The sequence below is a fragment of the Rhineura floridana genome, chromosome 15 (genome assembly GCF_030035675.1).
Source record: "Rhineura floridana isolate rRhiFlo1 chromosome 15, rRhiFlo1.hap2, whole genome shotgun sequence".
Classification (NCBI taxonomy): domain Eukaryota; kingdom Metazoa; phylum Chordata; class Lepidosauria; order Squamata; family Rhineuridae; genus Rhineura; species Rhineura floridana.
Genome location: NC_084494.1, coordinates 32,811,226 through 32,837,043, shown reverse-complemented (window position 1 = coordinate 32,837,043; position 25,818 = coordinate 32,811,226). Strand labels below are relative to the sequence as shown.

Genomic DNA, 25,818 nt, shown 5'->3' with positions numbered 1-25,818 from the left:
CTGGGGTTTCTGATTTTGCTCAAAGGGCTGCATTTATTCATTCATCGAAGAAAGGTGTTCTTTCCAGAGGAGTGGTACAGTTAGGGAAACATTCACTCTTTAAAGCATAGGTCCCCAACTTTTCTAGGGCCTGGGAGCACATTTGGAAATATACGTAATTTTTGTAAGGACCCAGAAAACATCCACTTCATAAGAGAAAAACTGGCAATGTTCAGAACCCTCCCCCAAAACAGAAAAAAACAAACCCGCCCCCAAATAAAATAAAGCATAGACATTAAAAGCAGACACTCTCCCACGCAATTAAACAAGAAAAAAAAGCCAAAACCAAGAAAACTCTTTTGGTTTTTTTTTAAATGGAAGCGTGGGGGGGGGGCTTGGCAGGTGGTAAGGGCAGTGTCTGAGGGTGCCATGGTGCCCGTGGGTGCCACAATGGAGACCCCTGCTCTAAAGATGTAAAATATGCTTTTTTTAATGCATGAAGCCATGCAGCATAATGTAACTTTGTCACTAATAGGGGTTTGTCACTAGTGATGTCACAATCACCAGCCAATAGGTGTTTCTGACACTTGTGCAACAACATTCCACACAACATTTGCCATCAAAGTAGGGAAGTGGGTGGGTGTTTGCATTTGTACACAATATTATGGCGAGAAATTATGAATCCACCCCCAGCAACAAATGTGCTGGCTGAGTGACAGTATTAGGATCCCCCACCGCAACCAAGCCTAATTGCACTTTGAACATACCATTGTTACTATTACTTGGAGAAAGGCCCAGATTTAACAACATCGCTCCCCCACCCCACCCACCCCGGCCACATTGGATACTGTTTTCCAACCACATAATTCCTGCAAGGCCTGAGTCAGCCAGTGGGCATTTGAAGCCTGCCACCTGCACAAACAGATGGCATTTACAAAAATGAGGCAGGCGGGTCACCTGGTGAGGGTGACATCACTGTGGGGAGCCTGAAGGATAAGGGCCAAGTGCCACAAACACAACGGAGAGGCTGGGTGAACAATATCTAGCCCCCCTCGCAGCGGTTTCTGCTGCTTTCTGACCACATCATTCCTGCAAGGGCTGAGTCAGCAAGTGGGCAATCACAGCCGGCCACTACATAAACAGATGGCATTGGCAAGAAAAAGCAGCCAGGGAAATCCAGGGGCTCCCACTTAGTTCTACTAAATGCAAAGGCTCATATTTGTAAAATGGAGGTCATGAAGCCAACTAGGAACCAACTTGGTGCCCTCTACAGATGTTTCGAACCACAATTCCCATCTGTATTGTACTATTCCGGCTGGGACTGATGGGAGGGCACCAGGTCGACGAAGACCAGTCTACGATGACATTCCCATTTGGGAAAGGACCATAGCTCAGTGGTAGAGTATCTGCTTTGCATGCAAACAGTCCCAGGTCCAATCCTCAGCATCTCCAGGTGGGGCTGGGAGAGACCCCCTGCCCCAAACCCTGGAGAGCTGCTGCCAGTCAATGCATGCAACACTGAGCTAAATGGACCGACGGTCTGATTCAGTGTAAAGTAGCTTCCTGTGTTCCTGTGATATTGCATCTTGACTAGACTACTGCAATGGACTCTAAATTGGGCTGCCTCTGAAGAGCCCCTGGAACTTCCAGTTGGTCCAGAATATGGCAGCAAGGGTGCTCATGGGAATAGAGCTGTGTGAGCATATTATGCACTGGTTACCAGTTGGGTTTTCTTGCACAATCAAGTGCCAGTTATTATCTATAAAGCCCTAAATGGTTTGGGTCCAGAGAAGCTAAAGGATCATACCACACCAATTCCCATCCACCCATAGCAAACTACAGTTCCCAGGATTTGGGAGGGCAAGCCATGTGCTTTAAATATATGGTGTGGATGTGACCTAGGTCGGCTGAAATGCAGGAGAGGGCCTTCTCTGTTGCTTCACCCCCATCCTGGAATTCTCTCCTAAGGGAGATTCATTTGGAACCTTCCCTTTTCACTGAGCTTCCACCACCAAGGCTGAAGTCCGCCCACCCTTGTTGCCCAGTGAAGATGAGTCTTTTTAGGTAGGCTTTTTCTTAGCCCTGCTTTTTTTTTACTGGCTCTGATGTTTTTGCACTGTCTCTTCTTTATTATTTTAAACTGTTTTAATTCTTTTAATTGTTACAACTGTTTTACAGTATTCTCTGAAATACGTTAGCTGCGTTTAGCATTATTTTATAGTGGAAAGGCGGGATATAAGTTACTTAATTAAATGTAAATAAAAAATTCCAACAGTGTCCCAACCAGACACTTCTAAGAACCTTTCAGAGGAGATATGAAGGTGATGGGCCTTTTTTTAAATCGCTTGCCCCCTCCCATAACACACACACACCTGATATTCAGTAGCATGCTATCTCTGTACATGGACAATTGATCTTGCTATTATTCTCTTTTTTCTGTGCTTTTGGATTTCTGGTTTCCAGCCAGCCTCTTCCCAGCCTGCCTGTCTGTGGCCCGCCCACAGCCTGCCTGCATCTGAGGTCCTTGCATGTCAGACAGGGACATGACAGAGCATGTATAATTATGAATATGGGTAGAGAGACCTTTTTTTCTCCCTCTCTTGTATCCCTTTGCAGGTATCCATGATTGCAGCGGCAGCATCACAACAACAGGACCACACTCTGTTGGATGTGCATGCATTTTTGTGTGTAGTTTTGCTCTTGCATATGCTATGTCTCCCTCTTGTTTTGCACTCTTCACTTTGGAAGGAAGTTCTAAGATAGCCTTTTATTGGACCAGTTTTCTTTTGAGGAGAGACCAGAGGCATCTTTCTGGAAATGCTGCTGAAGAAACTACAAATCCTGCTGAGCAGGAAATAAGCAGGAAAGACAGGCAGGGCTTGCACCCAAACAACACTAGTGCAACTCCCCAAATTTTTGGATGCGTACTACAACAGACCTATATTTTGGAAGAAGCTGGTGCAGTTTACCTACCCTGGTGTGACCTCTTCTTTGCAGTCTGGACACGCCCAGTTAACAAAGAAAATTGAGAGATTGCCCTTTGCTTTTGGGATGACAGTGGAAGAGAAGCTTTCATATGAGGGAACCTTATTCCACCTGACTAACGTTCCCCAGGTAGAAGTGGTTAGGTGAAGCACTGGGATGCAGCAAGCCATCCCAGTGAAGGAATTAGTGGCGATAGCCATCCGGAAATCCACACAAAGTGATTCCTAGTAATTGGCTATCCATACTTCTCTGCCAGTGTCTGCCTTGTAACAGAAAATGTCTGCTCCAAGATACCTCCATCAACGTCTGTTTTGCGATAGAAAAACTGCGTTTCAGCACACTGCCATTCTAGGAGCCGAGAATACTCTGAAAATCGGCTTGCATTTTCATTTCAAGATTCTTGTTTCAATATTTGCCTAGTTAGGTTTTAAATATTTTGTCTTTGCATAGTAATGATAAATGGAGTGCAATCACCCATTAATATACTGTAGTATGTACAAATATGCACAAGAAAGAAGATGTTAGTTTGAACAGATAAATGTGAATGTTTTACTGATGACATAATTAAATGAATACACATGCTCAAATTACATTGCATAGCCAAGTTTAATGCGTGCCTCTCTTTTTCCTACAGATAATCACTGGATTGGTCACGGGGTTCCTTTGATGCATTATAGCAGTAGATAGAATCCACATTCCTATTATTAGCCTCATTCATCAAGTAACAGAGTGGATCTGTAAGGAAATTTGTTTTTAATGGACTGTTTCCCCTTTCTGTCCCTCTAAACGTAGAATTTCTAAACATCAGAAACTGAACCTTGTGAAAAAGTAGCACACTACTAATCTTAAGGTTACATTGGGCAGGCCTCTTCTATTTCTGATCAACACTTCCTAAATAAAATTGATAATGGGTGGCCTTCCTGCACTTAAGGAACCCACCCTTCCTCCCTGGAGCCTCTGGAATCAGAGGAAGAAGATACCATTCCCTAGGCTATCAAGAATGTAATTTATCACTAATTGCAACAGTCTGTAGCAGGAAAGGGGGCAGTTCACTGTAGGACTGGGGAGGAATGCTTCTGGCATTGGTCAATCAGCAGTGCCCCCCCCCCCACTTTTATGTCTGGGCACATTCAGAAAATGCCTCATGCTCATAATATGGTACCTCTGCATGCACTCTTGGAACAGGGCTGGGGAACCTGTGGCTCCTGGACTCCAACTCCCATCATTCCTAGCCAGCATGGCAATAGGTCAAGGATGATGGGAGTTGTAGTCCAACAACATCTAGATGGCCACAGGTCCTACATCCCTACCTTAGAAGCTGAGCATGCCATCTCACTCAGTAACCTTTTCCAGAAAAATCTGCACTCAGATTGGTTTTCTTCCTCTCATCTGCGCACACTTCAAACTGCAAGAACATGCATCCATCTATCTGGACAGGCAGGATGTGACTCAAATTCCAGTGCCTTGGAGTAACTATTGGACATCAAAGACCATTCAGGCCCACCAAGTGACAGGTAGTACAAAAACCCTCAAGTGAGCCATTCGGCATAATCAGAGCATGTTTACAATACTCTGCTTGAAGTAGGCCTACCAACTGACCAGAAATAATACTGGTCTTGTGCCTTAACCGCAGTTTAATCAGCACCTTTTCACACCAATGAGATAAATATTATCCATTTAAATACCCTTCTATCCTGGGCTGTCTATAAATGTATCTCTAGTTCATGGACACACTCACCTGTAATATGCAACCGCTGCCTCATCTAACTTCCTCCCTCTCTAGCCACTTTGTTTGCATGTTTCTCACCCCTTTATATCATTCTACTCCCTTGCATACATCAACTTCCCTCTAGTTATGGTAAACCCCAATCCCAGCATCCTTCATGGATATGTGACAAGTCACCCACCCATCTAAATTTTAGGAAGGATGCAAGGTCCACTGTATCTTTTTTTTTGGTGAGGACAGGACTCCCAGGTTCTTTTTCCAGCTCAGGAATGGGAACACTGTTAAAACAATGTGTGGGCTGGAAACTTGCCAACTTTGTTTACTGGCCTTGCTCCAGTCCTTTCAGCAGAATCCTAATGCAAAATAACTATGCAGGCAAAGTTTTTCCTATCACTTTATCTCCACACCAGAAAAGTTTCACTGAGCAAAATATCTGCGTGCCCATCTGCTCTTAAAAGCACATGAGCAGAGCCTCCTTAAAAAAACACACACAGAAAAATGTGGGAATTCACCATTGGGTGCTCAGAAGCCACCTTGGCAGTTATGTGCCCAGATGGAACAGAAGACAAAGCATCTATACTTTGTCTTGAAAGGGAAGTGGAGCAGGTAGAGACTGACATGTAGCACAGCACTGCAATGGTGAGAAAAGTAGCAACTTTCCCAAACCTGTAATAGGCACAGGGAATCTGTTCTTTTACCACCTCCAGTCACCAGGTGTAGTACGAAAGTACTGGTTTCGGGCAGAGGGGCTTCTCTCATGTAAACTGTCCAAATTTAAAGGGTCTGCAAATAGCACCTGATCCGCACTAAACCTCCGTATGAATGAGCCCTCAGTCACAAATCACAGTCTGAGCATAATAACAACACTGACCTAATTTACAGGAGTTACTGAATGATTGATTACAACACAAGGTCAAATTGTTTGAACACTCTAAACGCAAAGGCAGAGAGGAGTAATTATAGCCACCTATGAAAGGCTCCTAGAAAGTTAGCCATGAGGGAATGCAGCCCTTGGACTGCAAACGGCTCCCCACCCCTGTTGCAACCTCTTGATAAGAGAGAGTATGTTAGTGGTAAAGAGCAGGGGCAACCCTGAACTCTTTCCTCAGCTTCTAATGGAAAAGGGGGTGTGTGAGTGTTTAGAATTGTGTGGCAAGCCCTGGTTTGTTTTCTCTTCTTTGGAAGGGGAGTGTGGTCTAGTGGTTAGGGTGAGGAAGGAAAGCCAGGACCTAGCTCTGAGGCAAAAGCAGAACAGTGGGGCGGCATATCAGGACTCCTGGGTTCTGTCCTCAGTTGTGAGAGTGTGTGGACTGAGGCCTAGTAGGCTGCACAGGAACCAGGGCTGGGATGGGGAATATAAGGCCCTCTTGTCTTTTCCATCACTGCCTGGCACACTCCTGCCCCCCTCTGTGCCCCTTGTCCAAATGCTGTCTTGGCTGTTCTCCCACAGCGTCCAGATCCCAGCTCTTCCTGACTCACAAGCATGTCATCTCCTGCCCAACATTCTCCTTCCCTGATTCACTGAGGGCCAGGACTAGGCCAAATTAGCCAGAGGAACAAAAGGCATGGCAGGTATGTGGGGTGAGGCATGGTGTATGAACGCTTGTGTATACAACACACACACACACACTTCCAGACACCAGCATGGGTAGGTTTTACCTCAGCTCTGAGGGGAGAGGGGAAAGGAGAGAGAACCGGAAAGGACAGTGTATGTTTTTGTGAGCTGGTGTCTCTGGTGTGGTGGTGGACAACAGTTTTTAAGAGAACTGAAAGTGCTTCAAGAGACACAATGCATCTTCCCACGGGGTAGGCAAACATTTGTTTTTCGCCCCATTGTTGCCTCTGCTCAAACAGGCCTGACAGTGTTGTTTTTTGGTCTTTTCCTCTTCCAAAACACTGCAAGGAATATTTGACTAGAGGCAACAATAGGTCAAAGGAAATGAGTGCACAGAAGAGCTTTAGCCAGCCTGGCACCCTCCAGATGTTTCGGACTAAAACAGATGCCCTCCAGATGTTTTAGAGAAATAGTTCACCTGCTGACTTTCTGCATGCCAGGCTGCTGTTACAAAGCAGAGGAAAAGGACCAGTAAAGGCAATTCTAGAGGTTGTGTAACCCCATATATTTAAAGCACATTGCTTCCCCCAAAGAATCCGGGGAACTGTAGTTTACCCCTCACAGAGCTACAATTCCCAAGCACATACTACAGTTCCCAGGATTCTTTGAGGGAAGCCAATGCATGTTGTGTACGCAGCTAGAAAGAAGTAAAATGCCCAATAATTGATATATCAATTTTGCTGTTTCAGCAGGCCTTTGGCTGACTTCTGCTAAAAGTCAGGCCAAAGGCCTGTTGAAGAGCTTCAGGAAGGGTGGGGTGGGGGTTGGGTAGATAGATTTCCCCGGCAGGGAGCTACAGCCTGGGAGCCACAGCAAAGGGAGGACTCTTTCTCGTATTCTAACCTTTTCAGCTTTGGCGCATAGGAAACCACTTTCTACTACAGGGGTGGGGAACCTTTATTATTATAATATTATTATTATATTAGCAGCAGCAACATCATCATCAACAACAACAATTTATACAACAACAACAATTTATATCCCACAACAACAAGAAGCCAGGCAAGCAAGCAGCACCATCAGCGTTCAAGGGCACATCTCAGCCAGGTGAAAAGATTACCCAAGGAAGGGGCAACGCAGGGCCAGTGAGGGGTTTGGCCTGGGGAGAGAGGGTGGTGTAATTTGCTGCTTTGCTTCATGCAGCAAAACGTCTTAGGCTGGCCCCTGACTACCCAGCTCCTTTCTTAAACGTAAGAAGCCTGTCATTATACAACTGGGACCTTCTGCATGCAAAACATGCGCTCTGCTACTGGATTATAGTCCCTCTCTGAACTTGTTCTGCAGACAGTAGCCGGACCCACGCAGAAGGGTCACTAGACTCAAGAGGGCTTACAGCTTATGCCCAAGTCAATGTGTTTAGGGATGTGGCCTTAAGGGGATGCTTGCTGCCAAATTGAGGGTTTCTATTCCAGGAGAAGCAAGGAATGTCCCCTGGCCACAGAAGCCCTCGAGAGCTACTTTCTCTTTCCCAGGCATCTGATTTGATGCTCGTAGCCCCATGCAACTGCCAAGTCAGCAAAAAAAATAATAATGTTGCGGCTGGCCTTAGCTAATCATCCAGTGGTCTTCAGATGAAAAGGCCAGTGGCAAGGATGCTGGGAAGCCCCCGAAACATACCAGGGCAATGGAGTGTGGGGGGGTGTCATCTGACTGCCTGCAGCATGGATCAGGAGTTCAAAGTGACAGAGAGAGGCAGGGCTTGCAAAGACCCTGACCTGAGACCCCACCCGTCAGTGGGTGCCTCCAGACTGCCTGTATTTTGTGGGAGGGATTCAAGTGGATACTGGAAAATGTAGGTTTGTACAATCAAAGTGGATTAAAATGCTCTGTTGCCCCAGCACAACAAATCTCCTTTTTAAAAGAATCAGACTTTAAGAAAATAACAGGGAAATGGACTGAAAGGAAGAGATATGCCGCCCTGGGCTCCTACTGGGAGAAAGGGCGGGATATAAATCAAATAAATATAAACACCACACAAGCAAATCAGAATAAATGCAGGATGAATGTGCATTTTCCTACAGTCTTCTCACAAACAAATCAGAGCGAATGCTCAATAAAGACAGGACATAATGTAACCTCTGCATACGCTTTGTGAAAGCAAATCAGGATGAATGCTTAGCTTGTCCTAAATAGCTTGTCCTCCCTAAGTAGGGAGACCACTTTTGACAATATGGTATCATAGCTGCCTTATACAGTATTTAGTCAGAACAATGGTCTGACTGTAGATACTGTATTGCCTACACTGACTGGCAGAGGATATCCAGAGATTCAGGCAGAAGGTCTACCCAGCCCTTCCTGGAGATACTAGGGACTGAACGTGGGACTTTCTGCATGTAAAAAAGATGCCATACCACTAAGCTATAGCCCCTGCCTTGTTAACCTTCCACTGCACTGTGTGACTTGAGGTACTGCCCATCTCTGTTGTTCCTAGAAACAAAGGGAGCTTCTGAATATGCCCCTGCCCCCAATAAATAGCTCCACTATCTCCACATTGTTGTTGTTATGTGCCTTCAAGTCAATGACAACTTATGGCGACCCTATGAATCAGTGACCTCCAATAGCATCTATCGTGAACCACCCTGTTCAGATCTTGTAAGTTCAGGTCTGTGGCTTCCTTTATGGAATTAATCCATCTCTGGTTTGGCCTTCCTCTTTTTCTGCTCCCTTCTCTTTTTCCCAGCATTATTGTCTTTTCTAGTGAATCATGTCTTCTCATGATGTGTCCAAAGTATGATCACCTCAGTTTCATCATTTTGGCTTCTATTGATAGTTCTGGTTTAATTTGTTCTAACACCCAATTATTTGTCTTTTTCACAATCCATGTTATGCAGAAATCTCTCCTCCAACACCACATTTCAAATGAGTTGATTCTTCTCTTATCCGCTTTTTTCACTGTCCATCTTTCACATCCATACATAGAGATCGGGAATACCATGGTCTGAATGATCCTGACTTTAGTGTTCAGTGATACATCTTTGCATTTGAGGACCTTTTCTAGTTCTCTCATAGCTGCTCTCCCCAGTCCTAGCCTTCTTCTGATTTCTTGACTATTGTCACCATTTTGGTTAATGACTGTGCCAAGGTATTGATAATCCTTGACAAGTTCAATGTCCTCATTGTCAACTTTAAGGTTACATAAATCTTCTGTTGTCATTACTTTAGTCTTCTTGATGTTTACTAGGATGGCAGAGTGATAAAAGAGGGCAGGGATGCTGCACCTTTCATTGTTCTGTATAAGAAGATATTTCAGCATGTAGTAAAGCTTCTCATGCAAGCGCATCTATTCCTTTTCACATCTGGCTGCCCTACTGTTTGGCCTACCTTACAGAGGTGCTGTAAGGATTACTGAGAGAATGAATGGAAAGCACTTTGGACACTTGAAAACATTTGGTATGATTTTCATGAGCAGCAAGCAACAGAGACTGAAGCATACAGGCACTCACACGCACGCACAGACACTGCCCAACTGGTATTTGGCAGTGTTTGCCGGGTCTGTTCCCACGCTTAGAGCAAACCCCCTCCCCACCCAAGCCATCGGGAACCAGCCACCTCCATAGAAAAGGAAACAAAAGAGGCTGAGGCTGGGGATAAGCAGGGCCTTGGGGGGGGCATGAGACAATGAACAAGGACGTGAAACGCTAAGGGAAAGGGAAGGGGGGGCTCACGAATGCAAGGGTGAATGGAGGATGCGAACAGGGGTCCCCTGCATTCACTGTCCACCCCTCTTACCCCCTACTCCTCAATTAAGCCAGAGCAAGACGGGACTGCAGGGAGAATCGGAATTCCCTCTTTGCAGCCAGTGGAACGGAGAGAAAAATAAACGACGGGATTTTGGCTCAGCCACCCAGATGCAAAAAAGGAGATGCAAACAAAGCTCAATCTGAGTCTCTTCAACTCAGCCCTAGAACTGTTTTCAACACTGTGGTCCAACCCCAGGATGCATGTCAAGTGCAAGATGAAAAGTTGCTACAGAGCGTGTGCAGAGTGCACTGCGTTACATACTGAGCAATGTGTCATGCATTCCAACACATCAGGAACTGGGAACAAGGGCTCCCAGAGCCTCTTGTTCTAGAAAAGTAAACACCAAGTGGAAAGGCAAAGCCACAAGTCAAAACCACAGTTGGAGAAGGAAGAGACGCAAATGAATTTGGAACCTCCAGACCCAAGAAAAGCAGGAACAGATGGAGAGAGGAGCAGGCAGGAGGGACCAGTCCCAAACACCTAAAGTTGTAAGAAGGCATCTTTTTCCACTCTGTCCTGAATTTGTCTCATGCAGTACTGTTTCTATTCCACTGCAGTTCGCCTTCCACCAAAACTACTTTATTCGTCTCACTGTCCACTGTGACAAAATTACGTAACATGTAAATTACGTAACATTACTTTATTCCACTCCATTCATTTCAGTGCAAAGGAAACAATGCAAAGTGTGTGTGTGTGCAGACAATCAATTACGTGTCGTTTGCAGACTGAAAGCAAAAACAACAACAAATACCGATTGTATTAACTGGATTGATTTCCATTCCGGACATGGGACAAACAAGCAAACATCTGCAATTTCCAGTCCTATGTCTGTTTTTTGTCAGAATTCTCTGACACTTCTGCAAACACCCAATGTGCCTTTCCCTGGAAAGCTGACCTCTCGCTTGCAGACTTGATAATTCAAATCGGGTGCGATCTGCCAGCCAGTTAGTTTTCCTGCACAGGCTTCATTGAAATGAATGGGAACTGCTACAAACACTCTTGCATGACTCCTCTTCATTTCAGTGGGTCCTACACAGGACAGCTTCCTGGTGAGTGTCCCCCTTGTGCCTCCAAGTAGGGCTGCTTCTGTCTTTTCCAAATTACAATTTTTTGATGAACATAAATCATCGTGACTTACCTCTCACAGACAACATGGAAGGGGTCCGGGCCAGTGGATCATACAAAGAGTTGAGGGGGGCACTGTCTTGCAGCCAGATCACCCGTACTGGTTCTGGTGGACCCTGAGCACTGCAGCTTAGGTGGAAAGGGGTATTGGCTGTGACCTCGAGATCCTGGGGCTCCTCGGTGAAAAAAGGAAGACCTGGGGGGGGGGACACGAAGGAGAAGACTGAGCAAACAAACATGCAAAGCTCCAGTGTGTGTGTTTTTGTATATAGAGATGCATCAAAGCCACACCTCTCCCCACATCCTGATTTGAGTATCCTATATACTAATAGCAGACTCATTTTCTTAGTGTGGGTCCTTATGTAGCCAAATCAGCACCATACCCAAGCTGCATACACACCATACATTTAAAGCACATTCCTCCTGCCCCAAAGAATCCTGGGAACTGTAGTTTGTTAAGGGGGGTTGGAATTGTAGCTCTGTGAGGAGTAAACTACACTTAATAATAAGTACTAGGATTCTTGGGGGGGATGTGCTTTAAATGTACGAGGGAGGTATAATCACTTAGAAACCATTTCAGCATGTAAGTGTATATAAAACAACCACAACAACAACATCATCAGGCTTACCGAAACCTAAGAAGGACTATCTCCCCAGCCACCAAATAAATAGCCCAATTAAGAACAAGCTTGCTGTGCATTGGCATGGAATGCTAAATGTCTGTTGAGGAGAGGTGAGAAGATGGAATGGAATGGAATACCCTGGAAAAAGGCATGGCTGGCTGAAAACGAAGCACTCCACACTGCAACATTTTGTTGCAGCTCCCACTTTTGTAATCTTTCTAAAGGCAGGCTATGGAAGATTTGCAAGAAGGAAGTGGGTGTCTCAAAGCACATGCAGAGCATGTCCCTCCTCATTGAGGACCGCATCCGGGATTAAGTAACATGGCTTCCAGGTCAGAAGATAAAGGCTACCAAATATGTGCCCCCTTTACTGTACCTAATTTTTTGGTTTCCACATCCACACCTTACATTTAAAGCAGTGTTATACCTCTTTAAACAGCCATGGCTTCCCCCAAAGACCCTTGGGAACTGTAGTTTGTAAAGGATGCTGAGAATTCTTAGGAGACTCCATTCCCCTACAGAGCTACAATTCCCAGACTTTCCTAGGAAGAGGGATTGGTTGCTAAACCTTTCTGGGAATTGTAGCTCTGTGAGGGGAATAGAGGTCTCCTAACAACTCTCAGGACCCTTAACAAACTGCAGTTCCCAGGATTCTCTAGGGGAAGCCACGACTGTTAAAGTTCCATAATACTGCTAAAATGTAAGGTATGGATGTCGCCTGAATCTCGGACCAAATGTAAGGCTCAGGGGAAGATGGGGGATGTCCTAGATCCTTAGCTGCCGGCCTGGTTCACCCTGGTAATCAAGACTTCCTGCACCCTTTTAAGGTTCAGCACTTCTTTCTACCACCACGTATGGGACAACCTCATGGTGGGCTTGTGTCAATATCACACACAGATACACAGGCTGCATTTACCTTCCAGCTGCAGGTAGGCTTCATCAGAGAGGACTTCGGATCCATTCACCAAGGCTGCACATTGGTAGTTTCCCATGTCCGAGAGCTGAACAGAAGGAATGCTGTTGGGGGAGACAAGAGCAGTCACACAAATAGTTAATTTAGCTTCTCAACTCCTTCGTTGCATCCCTGATCTGAGGAGAGAACATGATTATTGGAAACCCTCCGTCCTTAAAGATGAGTGTATATACTCCTAAGCCTGGTCTGGTCTAGACAACTTGCTCAGGTGGACACTACCAGATTAAGGTCCAGACGTACTCCAAAGAACATCAGAAGAGGACTGCTGGATAGGAACATAGGGCCCTGCCTTAAACCATTGCTCCATCTAGTTTGGCACCGTCTCCACTGCCTGGAAGTGCGTTTCAGACAGGGCTCCCTCCTAGCCCTACCTGAAGATGCTGGGAATTAAACCTAGGACATTCTGCATGCAAAGCAGATGCTCTACCACTGAGTCACAAACCAAAGGTCCCCTTAGTCCAGCCTCCTGTGCCTAACAGCAGCCAGCCAGCTGCCTCTGGGAAGCTCACAAGCTGGGCATAAAAACTGTGTCCTTTTCCTTTTGTTTCCCTCCCCCTCTAGAATTCAAAGGTATACTGGCTCTGTACATGGAGGTTTTATTTATCCATAGCTGCCAAAAGCTGTTGATATGGTTTTCCTTCATAAACTTGTCTGACACTATCATGATCTAGCACAGCCTCTGCTGCTAATTTCAGTGAAGGCTTCTGTGAGAGAACTTCCCACGGACCACCTCTGGGCTCCTCCAGTCAACCTGTTTACTGAGCATTCATTCTGATTTGCTTGAGGAATCTTTATGTTTTCCCATTAGTCATTCATTCATTCACCCCACACTTTTCAACACATTTTCTCTGTCACTTTCCAAACTGCAAAAAAGTCTGATTATTTTTTAAAGTAGATTTGTTGCACTAGAGCAGCGGTACTTAACATGGGGCCCTCCAGATGTTGCTGGACTAGAACTTCCAGCATCCCTGGTCCTTGGCTATACTATGATGGATGGGGCTAATAGGAGTTGGCATCCAACAACATCTGGAGGGCACCACACTGGCTACCTCTGTGGTAGAGCAACAGAATGCTTTAACCCACTTTAATTGCAAGAATCTAAAGTTCTGGTATGTGCTTGAATCCCTCCTGCAAAATAGCACCCTCTGCTTCTCTCTGCTTTCTTTAATCATGCCCAATATCCACCTCCCAACCCAAGGCAGCCACACACACACCCCATGCCTCATGGGGCAGGACCTCCCTCTCTAACCCACTTCTAGGACACTTCTCTCCAAGGGTAATGCAAAGGGTTAGCATTCAAATTTTTACATTTCCTTAAAAAGGATTATGAGCAATACTGTTAAAATCCAGTAATATAAACTTGGATCCCATATGCACAAAACCGGTTACAAATTTTACAGAAGGGGTTTGGTACCGATGGAATAACATCTGCAACTGGATTTTCATGCCACTGTATTCATACCCAGTTTCTCTTGTGATTTAATATTTTGGGCTTCTATCTCTCTGCATTACAGTTTATTGCTGGGTAGGCACCGTTTGTGTTTTTCTTGTGTCATTATGGAAAGGCCGACAACCTTTCTGTTTATTTATGGGTCAGGATTCTTCCCTCTTCCATCTTTATACTCCTGAAGACCAGCTGCTGGTTTCCTCTTTGACATCTCTAGCAGCAGCAGACAAAACAAAGTATCTTAATCTACTATTTTTTGTGTTTATTTTACAAAGTTCTTTAAACCCTTTTGTTTGTTGCAGCTGTGCATGGTTTCTTTTGCTGTTTATCAAAGTTGAAATGAATGCACGAGCTTTTAAGAATATAAAAGAAACAAGCTTTAAAAAAAGGCTTCATTGAGCCCACACAGCTAAGGAAACAAAGACAAAAAACAGTGTGGGATTAAGAGGATAGCATAGATTTGGGGCACTTCTAGATTGTTGCTATTTTGCAGGTGAGATTCAATCACATTAGTAGCAAAATTCAGGCTAGAGACGCACTCACTGTTCTGCCAGTTCCAGTGTGACTCTCTCTTCTGAAAATAGGGGCACAACTATGCTAATCAAACCCTGCCCCTTTTTACTGTAAAATCTGGTGGAAGCAGCTTATTTATTTATTTATTTAATTTATTATTTGATTTATATTCCGCCCTTCCTCCCAGCAGGCATTTTGAGTGTGGTGTTATTTTTAATTCAGCTTCACAGAGATTTTGCAACTGATTGGCAGATCAACCCATCCCCCCTTCAGGTATGGCTAATAGCAACGCTTTGATCTGGCGACTACCGTGTTCACAGCCTCAGTTTGCACAATTAAAGTGGATTTGGTGGTCTTGTGCAACAAACCCAGTTCCCAATTTTTTTTGGCCTTTTCCTGGTAAGGAAGGTGATGGGGAAAGGCACAGGAAAATTTGGAACAGCAATTTCTTGACATGACGTCATATAATGTTCCCAAAAACAAATCAAAATGAATGCTCAATAAAGAGCCAGCATTGTATAACCTCCCCACAAACTCTTGGTAAACAAATCAGGATGAATGCTCAATAAACAGATTGTTTGGAAGCAACGTTGGTTTCCAGTAACCATCCACAGAAACAGATATTTTGAATTACAGTCACAAAATTTAAAAGGCTCTAATGCCTTTTTGTGTCACACCTGTACGTTTGCCCCTGTGGGGCAGCTTAGGGAGGTGAAAATTTTAATGTGAAAAATGGTGCGGGGGTGGGGGAAGACTCCTCACCCTATGACATAATCCCAATCTGATTGCAAAGGTCCAATGTTCAATCTTCAGTATGTCCAGGCAGGACTGGGAAAGATAACCTGCCTAAAACCCTGGACAGCAGCTGCCAGTCCGTGTAGACAATACTGAGCTAGATGGACAATGGTCTGGCTCAGTATACAGCAGCTTCGTATGTGTCTAATAACTGTCTAAGGTAGATTAGTATGACGATCATCACAATTTTGTAGAAGGGGGAGTGGATCATTGGAAATGGCTCTTTCAGGTTCTCTAGGAGGCTAAAGGCTTCTGCTGCAGGTCTGGAAATGCTGCAGTTTAATGGTGCCCATACCCCCCTCGACCACCTTATACAGGAGATGGGCAAGATGGGGACTAGCAAACTGACCCTGAATCTTGGCAAGACAGAGGTGAGTCTGGATAATTTGTCATTGCCTGATTGGATGGGGTTGTATTCCTCCTGTAGGAGTAGATCCATCTTTGTTGCTAGAGGCCCAGGTGACCTCAGTAGCTAGGAGTGCCTTTTACCAGCTTTGGCTGGTAAGACAGCTGTGACCATTTCTGGACAGGGATAGCCTGACCACTGTCATCCATCCACTGTCAACCTCCAGGTTGGATTATAGCAATGTGCTCTATATGGGGCTGCTCTTGACGTTGGCCCAGAAGCTGCAGCCAGTGCAAAATGTGGTGGTTTGACTGCTCACTGGTGCAGGCTATCACCACCAAGTTATGCCACTGCTTAAAGAATTGCATTGGCTACCAATTAGCTACTGGGCTAAGTTCAAAGTGTTGATTCTGGTGTATAAAGCTCTACACAGCTTGGGACCAGGATACCTAAAAATATTGTCTCGCCCCTTATATACCCAATCCATCACTGCACTTTGCAGGTGACGGCCTCCTGCAGATACCATCTTATAAGGAGGTCGTTCCACATGATATAGGAATTGGACCTTTGGAAAATGGAAATGGACTGCCTTCAAGTCAATCCTGACTTATGGCTACCCTATGAATAGGGTTTTCATGGCAAGCGGTATTCAGAGGGGGTTTACCATTGCCTCCCTCTGAGGCTAGTCCTCCCCAGCTGGCTAGGGCCTGCTCAGCTTGCCACAGCTGCACAAGCCAGCCCCTTCAACTGCCAGCTGGGGGGCAACTGGGCTCATTGGGACTATGCATGTAACCCCTCAGCCACTCACTGTGGGGGTGATCTTCAGCTGGCTCTTGACATCCAGGAGACACGAGCGGGGATTTGAACTCACAGACTCTGGACTCCCAGCCAGGCTCTCCTCCCCACTGTGCTATACCAGCTGTTAATTGGACCTTTAGTGGAAACTACCCTTTAGTATTCCCTCCCCTTAAAGGGAGGCGCCATCTCTGTTGTCTTTTAGGTGCCTACTGAAGACTTCCTCTTCCAACAAGCCTTTTAAGTAGAAACCTTATCGCAGTCTGCATCTGTATTAGAATCGTCTTTATGATGTTTTAAAGATGTTTTTATTCTTTTATTGCCCTGGGCACCCTGGGACCAAGGGTGGGATATAATAAATTAATAAATGCACCAATGGGTGAAAGGTTATGAGCACACTTCTTACCAGCAGCTTCAACATACGGACACATTTATGAATGTTTAGTCAGCACATATGTGCAGACTCATGTGGAAGAAGATTCATAAATTAAATAAATAAATAAAGGCCTTCCCTAAGATTTGAGCTGGCATAGTTTACTAATTATACATATATAGACTCACCTGTACATGTGCTTCTCCTGATAGTATGACAACCTCTTAAGTATAATTTTGTTTATATTTCCTTTAAGGAAACCGCCGCTCAGCACTCTTTTCCCTTCCTATTTATTTATTATCACATTTATATCCCACCCTTCCTCCTAGAAGGAGCCCAGAGCAGGAGCTGCGTGTGCCCATTATTTATATTGATAAAGTTGTTATAAAACTTTAAAAAGTATTTAATAAAAAGTATCCGCTAAGTGGCTCTCAGCAAGCACCTCTTTTTATTGTTATATAGATTGCGGGTGGGGGTGGGGGGGATGAAGCAGGAAAGAGCACTGCTTGCTCAGGGCCACTTCGCGGATTAATAGATTCCATTAAAAAAAGTTTCTAGTCCCTATGAATGTGAAAGATGATTCAATGTATAAGGATAACACTGAACTTTATAGAAGTTGGGAGCAGGGCAGAGCAATGACTGAGCCAGGATTTAGTTGTCTACAATGCCATCTTTACCTAACCCCTTGACCAGCAGAAAAGGAACACATTCTGCAAAAGCAAAAATCAGATTTGCTTCATGTACACAAGAGATACAGGCCACATACTTCCAATTCTGTTCTTTCAGATCACATAGTCCTGAGCTGATCTCCTCAATCATAAAGCCTAGAGACTTGAAAATAAAAGATTTTCAGGATCCTTTTCAAAGCCTATCAAATTTGATGCTTGTGTGGGATAGGCACAAACCCAAAAGAACACACATAGCCTGGACGGTCGCAAATTTTCACTGTCTTTGTGAAATGACCTTGTTACCCACTTATCTGTACTCAAAATTTAGACTGTAGGCTCCTTGGGGTAGCAAGTTATCTTTTTGCTTGGGTTAGCCAGGTTTTGCTTAGCCTCTGTGGTATAGTGATTACAGTGCTGGACTAGGACAGGGAAACATGAGTTCAAATCCTCCCTGGGTGACCTTGGGCAAGCCATTATGTCTCAGCCTAACCTACCTTGCAGGGTTGTTTCAAAGACAAAAGGTGAGGGAGAGTCACATATACTACCCTGCACAACTTGGAGGAAAAGCAGAATAAAAACATCATGAACAAAGAAACAGGAGACACGCATCATGTAGACTGATACCACTGGGTTTAAAATAATTTTTATTATCCTCTTCCATCCATCTAGCTTGAACCATAGTGCTGGAGACTGCCTGCTTCTTGCATCCCTATTCCCTACTTTGCTTGGCCTGTCAATCAAGATGGCAGTGGAAGAAGCAGTGGAAGGCATCACGTGAAAGCTGGGGAGGCAGGCTGCCAGCTGTCCTCCCCACTAAGTTCTTCTGCTTTGGAGTTGAGCAACTGGAAATAATATTTCCTAACGTGTCACACACCCTCATGCACAGCATGGCATAGCACACACACCCCACACAGCAAGCCAGGCAACTCCCTGTCTTTAAGAGGAAGATGGTTAACTGTTCACATGAAGAAAGACTGGGATCATGGCTTAAGTCAAACGTGCAACACCAAAGATCACTTCTGTTTTCTTCAGTGGCATAGTTTCTTCCTGTTGTACAGAGGTTAACAACTGGGCTAAAGAGCCATTCCTCGTGTAATATCTGTATTGCACACTTTATGGGCAGCTGCTTTGAACAAGGAGTAGCTGGAGACCCCTTGTTCCTCCTTATTAGGAGGGAGGTGGGTTTTTCTTCAAGATCTGCCCTTTTTGTTTTGTTTGCATAAGCAGAAATGTATTAATAGGGAGAAAGAAACATGCGCCACTGATAAGCTGATGCCCCCTCCTCACCAGCAGATCTTCCACTAGCAGGACCGATTCATACAAGCAGAATCAATCAGAGATTTTGGACCAATTCAGCATCCTTTCCTTGCGCCTACACAGGAAACTGCTGTACCACCTCAGACAGTTTATGCATCTAACCCTGTGTCGTGTACCAGGGCCTTGCTGATGCCTGTGCAGTGCCCCTCTTAATTCCACACCACCCACCCGGTCCAGCACTCTTGAGCTGTGCTAAGATAAACTGGCAGCTGGATCCAGCCACGTTTTTAATTTCCCACAATACCCCAATACATGCTGTTACTCTGGGGCATTGTGGCAGCTAGCGCCAAGTCATTGCTTAGGCCCACTTCTGCTGTGCCCTGTGACAGAGGAGAGACCCATCAGAGGGCACTTTGACCAAGGACCCCTCAGACCTGGAGCCAAACCTGTGTTTTTTTATAATGACTGGCAGCGGCTCTCCAGGATCCCAGGAAAGGGTCTTTCAAATCACCTGCTCCATCATCCTTTAAAGTGAAGATACAGGGGACTGAACCGGGGCCCACTGTAGGCAAAGCATGTGCTGGGCTGTGGGTCCCACCCCTTGACCTGCTGCCTTCTCCTTTGCTACTTCCCTGCTACTTCTAAACCTCTTTCCCTAAGCAAGGGGTGGGGAACCTTTTTCAGCCTGAGGGCCACATTCCCTTCTGGACAACCTCCCGAGGGCCGCATGCCAGTGGTGGGCAGGGCCAGAGACGCAAAAGTGGGCGAAGCAATGAACGTAAAGTTCACATTTGTACAGAAGTCTAGGTTCCACACACACTTAACACCCCCTCTCTGTCCTCCATCCAAGCAACCAAGAGCCATGATCAGAGTTCAAGGACGCGTTCAGCCAGGCAAAAACATGCGTGGAAGCTGAAATGCAGGGCTGGTGAAGGGTGTGGCCTGGGGAGAGTTCCAAGGGCCAGACAGAGAGGGCCGGAGGGCCACATTTGGCCCCCAGGCCCGAGGTTCCCTATATCTGCCCTAAGCCCCTCCCTTGTCCCACCTCTCTCTAGGATCAGACCAGAACCATCCTTCATCCATCCCTGCTCCATCCTTCTAGGAAAACTAGGGCAACTGTGCTGATCACAGGCAGAAGTTTATTCCCCACCTTTTCTGCTGCAAAAGCAGCTAACACTCCAATACTGAGCCCACAGGCCCGTCTTCTGTGGCTCTTGGGTGACAAGGTGCTCACCTCAGTTCACTGGTGGTCATCCATTCTTCGTCGTCAAGGGGCACCTGCACCTGGTTACTGTCGGCAAACTCCAGGGCAGCACCATCCCGCAACCAGCTGATCTCAGGCGGCTCACCAACAGCAAGGACAGAACACAAGAGCTTAACATCCTTGCCCAAAGAGGATGTCAGGTTTGAAGGGTTCTCTTGGAAATACACAGCTGGGGGAGAAAGAGACAATAATGAAGCGCCACAATGACATTACACTGAAGAAAACCAAGAGATGGGCCTAGGACAGAAATAGCTATCTATCTGTCTTCTATCTATCTATCGCACACACATATATATGTATGACCCACATTATTCTTTTGATTATATTTGTTTTACAGCTATTTTAATATTGAGTTTTTAAAATTGTTGTAACCTGCCCTGGGATCTTGTGGTGAATGGCAGGTAAGAAATATAATCAATTTATTAATAACTGCCAAGCCTCTGCTCCCCATTCCCACAAGGTTCCCAGATATTAGTCAATATCTAAAACCCATATCCACTGAAACCAGGATTTAAGCTGGTTTAACCCTGTCATTGCCCACCTACCCCAGTCGTGGGGTTTACAATTTTAAGGAAACAACTGTTATACAGAATAAGCCCTGCTGGTACAAGAGAAGGTGCAGGGGCTGCACTGGACTTGGAAATCAACAACTTCTGACTTGGAAATCATAGCTTCGGTCTTTGCTGGTTTTGTATTGGGAAAATATACTGCATGTGCTCAAACACACTCCCTCCCTCCCTTATTACTTCCTATATTCCAAGGCTGTGCCCCCTTGACATTGCAGAAGGGTTCCAGGGCCAAGCTGAGCAGAAAAAAATAACTTGGACTGTAAACACACTGGAACACGTGTGATCAGGGGACTGGGAGATGATCAGGGGACTGGAAACAAAGCCCTAAGAGGAGAGACTGAAAAAACTGGGCATGTTTAGCCTTGAGAAGAGAAGACCGAGGGGAGATATAAGAGCACTCTTCAAGAACTTGAAAGGTTGTCACACAGAGGAGGGCCAGGATCTTTTCTCGATTGTCCCAGAGTGCAGGATACAGAATAATGGGCTCAAGTTACAGGAAGCCAGATTTTGGCTAGACGTCAGGAAAAACTGCCTAATGGTTAGAGTGGTACAACAATGGAACCAATGACCTAGGGAGGTGGTGGGCTATCCAGCACTGGAGGCCTTCAAGAGACAGCTGGACAGCCACCTGTTAGAGATTGCTTTAAGTTGGATGCCTGCATTGAGCAGGGGGCTGGACTTGATGGCCTTACAGGCCCCTTCCAACTCTACGATTCTAATCTCCAGATCAAAGCATTTCCATTAGCCACACCTGGAGGGGGAACAGGTTGATCTGCCGATTAGTTGTGAAATCTCTTTGAAGCTGAATTTAAAAAACAACAACATTGCACTCAAGCAGCTCCCAGAGGTAGGTAGAGAGTGGATGTCATTCAATGAAACAGTTGAATGGAGGGAGGTGCCCAGAATGACGAAAAAGCTTGAGTAAAAAGTCACAGTTTTATTCTGTTTATGTAAATTAAAATTGTATAAAAAAAGCCCAATGTGTTTCGGCTAATCTTATATAGCCTTCATCAGGGGCTGAAAGAAATAGAAAGAAATGTATGTACTCCCATCCCACCCCCCTTTTCAAAAAACAGAAACTGTAAGTTACAAGTTTGTACAGAATGTTCACTGATTTCAATGTATATCTATTTCTTTCAGCCCCTGATGAAGGCTATATAAGATTAGCCGAAACGCGTTGGGCTTTTTTTATACAATTTTAATTTACATAAACGGAATAAAACTGTGACTTTTTACTCAAGCGGCTCCCACCAGGTTTTACAGTAAAAAAAAGGGGAGAGGTTTGACTAGCGAGGTGTGCCCGTTTTCAGAACAGAGAGGCAAAGACGCACTGGAACTGGCAGAACAGTGAGTGTGTTTCTACCCTGTTTCTACCCTTGGCCATCTCTTCTTCCAGTAACAGCAGCTTGGGCTACAGAAATCAGCAGGAAGGTTTTTTAAGCCTTGAAGTAAACATCCCCACCTGCTACTGTCTGCTGCAGATCAAACAGCTGCTGAAAAGCACAGGAGCGACAGCTAGTTTTAAAAGTTGGCAATCTCTTAGCATGAGTAAGTTTGGACCTTTTTTCAAATCACATCTTCTGGACTGTACCAATTTGGGGCAGCGGGGGGGGGGATGATGACATTTTGGTCTGGCTGGCTAGGCAAGCCATGAATGATGACTCTCCTTGCCTCTGCGTCACCAGCTGCTGAGGGATACCAGCCCCACCCGCTTAATAACGGTTCTTGTAATTCCCTGGCCCAGCGCCCCCCTCAGATGTGGTGTGGTCTAGAGCTGGAGCGGAGAACTCTCATGAGTTTGGTTCTTTTGGCCTCAGCAGCTGCCCACAACATTCTCTTAATAGCTCTACAATAAAACATCACCTGTTGGATTTCTGCCATTCAGGCAAGTGGCAGAGATTCAACAGGTGAAGCTTCTCTACTGCATCTCCAATCAATATAAGTAAATGGCCGTGCTGGCTGGGGCTGATGATGGGACTTGGAGCCCAACCACACCTGGGGGGCCACAGGTTCCCCATCCATGGGCTAGCCACTGTACCACACTAGCTATTACCGGCTCATTGCCATCTGGCACCTAATCTACATGAGCCACTGTGCATATGTAAACCAGAGTTGGACAATATTCCATACTAACTAATTACTCTGGAAGAGAATATCATAATTTGGGGGGCATCTCCCTCGGCTGAAAAACAAGGGTGGAGGACTTCTGTGGCCCTTTGACGACAGGAGAGGTACCCGGGTGAGGCATATACGCCATCGGATGATGCCTGTGTGTAGAACAGAAGAAGCGGAGCGGCTGGCTCATAAATCAGTCTGAGAATATCCTGCCCTGCAGCCGCTGTTAACCCTTGAGGAATGAGGGACACATTCCAGGGCCTGAGAAACAAAAGTTGCATACTTGGAAGAAATCCAGGCCTCATTCTTGGGCCTCACGCTTTTTTCTCTAAGCAGGATGGGGAAGAGAAAAAAAAATCTTCTGTGGCAGCAGACCCTGATCTCCTTCTGGCTTACACACAAGAGTGATCTCTAGAGCTTCTCTCACCCTGGTTGTCCCCCCCCCTTTTTTAGATTGATTGCAAGCAGAATGGGACAGAGACCTGTCTTTTGTGCTTATGCTATTCTGACAAGTGCCATGTACATTGATGGCAGAATATATAAGCTGACACCTAGCAGCCCTTTCTGGAGGCATTTGCTCTGTGCTGCACTTACTGGATAGGGCAGTCTTTTTTAATTTATTTATTCATTTCATTTATGTTCTGCCTTTCCTCCAAGAAGCTCAAGGTGGCATACATAATCCCCCCCACTTTATCTTTGCAACAACCCTGCGAGGTAGGTTAGTCTGAGAAACAGACTGGTCCAAGCTCACTCAGTGAGCTTCATGGGACCTAGTCTGACACTCTAACCACGGCCGTCACATCATCATAATCATCTTATTATTATCTTGTTAATGTATGAACTGCTTTTCAGGTGACCCTTGAGACAATTTACAAACATACAATAAAAACAACTAAAATAGTTTTAAAACAGTACAAAAAACAACTAAAGATGGGTTTAAAAACTATAGAAAAGAAACACTTAAGGCAGAGATCTCTGCGTTGAGCTGGAAAAGCCTGTCAAAACAAAAACATCTTCAATTGTTTCTGGAAAGTAGAGACTGTAGGCGCCTGCCGTATCTTGACAGGGAAGTTGTTCTACAGAACAGGGGCAGCTACACCAAAAGGCCTGCTCTAACTTGCTGTGGAGGGTTGCAGGCTGATTTGAAGTAGGAGGACAGGCCTGGTGCAGACACACGGGGTGGACTCGATGGCCCTTTCAGTCCCCTTTCAACCCGATGACATCACTGTGCAAACGATGTAAAAAAGCCCGCCTCTCCCAGCTGCAGGGAAAAAGAGTTGGCACAAGCCTGGGGTGGAGACTCTACTCCTCCCTTCTGAGCTAGATACTGCAAGCTAGTAGTTAAACTTGGGGGGAGAGAGACAGGCTTGCTATATCACCATTTCCTCTTGCACCAGCAGCAGCCCCCCATCCAGTTCCAGACCAAAAAGGCTGTCCCAGCTTTCTCCAACCTGGTGCCCTCCAGAAGATTTGGCCTACAACTCCCATCAGGCCATGCTGGTTGGAGCCGACAGCAGTTATAGTCCAAAACATCTGGAGGGCACCAAGAACACTGAACTATTCCCACACTTGCAAATTTGCTGAATCACATGACCAAAGTGGGAAATGTATAAGATGATTAGCTGGCTCAAATCATCCCCTCCCCTCCAATGGATAGGGCTGCCATTTTTAATTTAGTTTTTTTTACTGGCCCAGCTCCTGCACTTTCCTCAGTAGCTCAGCCTGCAGGCATTGGTAGGTGTTTATCTCTGAGCCTGCTGATTTCTGCAGATCAACCTGCTGTTGAAGACAGAAGACAGGAGGCCATGCCTGTCTTGTTCTGGTTAGCTGGCAACCCTAAATTCCCAGCCTAAATGAGGCAATGCAGCCCTCATGCACCATAAACAGTGCCTATCGGTTTTTATGGGTTTTAATTTGGTATGGTTTAAATTTGTATACTTGTTTTTAATTGTTGTAAACCACCCATAGAGCTTCAGCTATGAGGCGGTATATAAATGCAATCAATCAATCAATCAATCAATCATATGTACTTGCAAATAAAGCTCACAACTATTGACAGAGGTTTCAAGAAACAGATAGCCAAGAGATTAAAGTATCGTGGTTCTACCCATAAAAAGGTGCTATAAGAGGGAGAAAGAGAGATAAAGCTGTTTCCTGGGCCCTAATCTTTCTCTGGACTCAGTCCTTGAACATATGAGGCCACAGTAAAGAGGAGAGCGTCTCCAAGCATGTGCAGAAGGGTTCTCACTTTGAGTGGCTCGTATTAGACCTCCTCCCTACATACATCTGGGATTAATGAGTTCAGTGTTTGACTTTCTCTGCCTCCTCCCCCTGCACCTCCTGTGGCTTTTAACAGCTGTGCGAGGCCAGCAGTAGGAATTTCCCCCCACATCAGGCTACAAGTTTGGTTTGCTAAATTGCAGCCATAAAAAGTGGCCATGCTGCATGCATCACACCAAAAGGCCATCTAGCCTACTATTCTGCCTCCAACAGCTGCTAGCCAGATGCTTCCGGGAAGTTCATAGGCAGATCACAAAGGTATTAGCCTCCCCCTTTGATTGGCTCCCAGGTTCTGCTGTTCAGAGGTAGACTGCCTCTGAATGTGGAGGCTCCATTGAGATCTCATGGCAAATTGCTGTTGATATTCCTCCTTGCATGTGTGATCTTTAAAAAAAAAAAAAAGCCAAGGAAGCTAGTATAGCCTTGATGCCACCTCTCAGAACTCCATTCCTATGAATCAAGCTCCTACATTAGGTCACTGGGACAGCCTTCTTTCCTTTGCCCCCTTACGTAAGGAGCTTCCAGTCTGTAAGATCTCATTCCACCAAGGGATTGTGCTCAGGTGAGTGGGTGTGGGAAACAAAGATATCCTCCCAGCGTAGGAGAAGGAGGCAGGCCGTCACATTAAT

General features: G+C 45.5%; 1 protein-coding gene across 4 annotated transcripts in view; it reads right to left on the bottom strand.

Annotated features, from left to right (window-relative positions):
- AXL (AXL receptor tyrosine kinase) overlaps nt 1–25,818 on the bottom strand; it is a 61,954-nt gene that overhangs the window by 31,909 nt on the left and 4,227 nt on the right. For all 4 annotated transcript variants that reach the window (XM_061596641.1, XM_061596638.1, XM_061596642.1 and 1 more), the window contains 3 exons: nt 20,196–20,394; nt 12,711–12,811; nt 11,185–11,367 (listed from right to left, as the gene is read on the bottom strand). In XM_061596641.1, the coding sequence (XP_061452625.1) occupies nt 11,185–11,367; nt 12,711–12,811; nt 20,196–20,394 (483 nt within the window). The remainder of the gene's footprint in view (nt 1–11,184; nt 11,368–12,710; nt 12,812–20,195; nt 20,395–25,818) is intronic.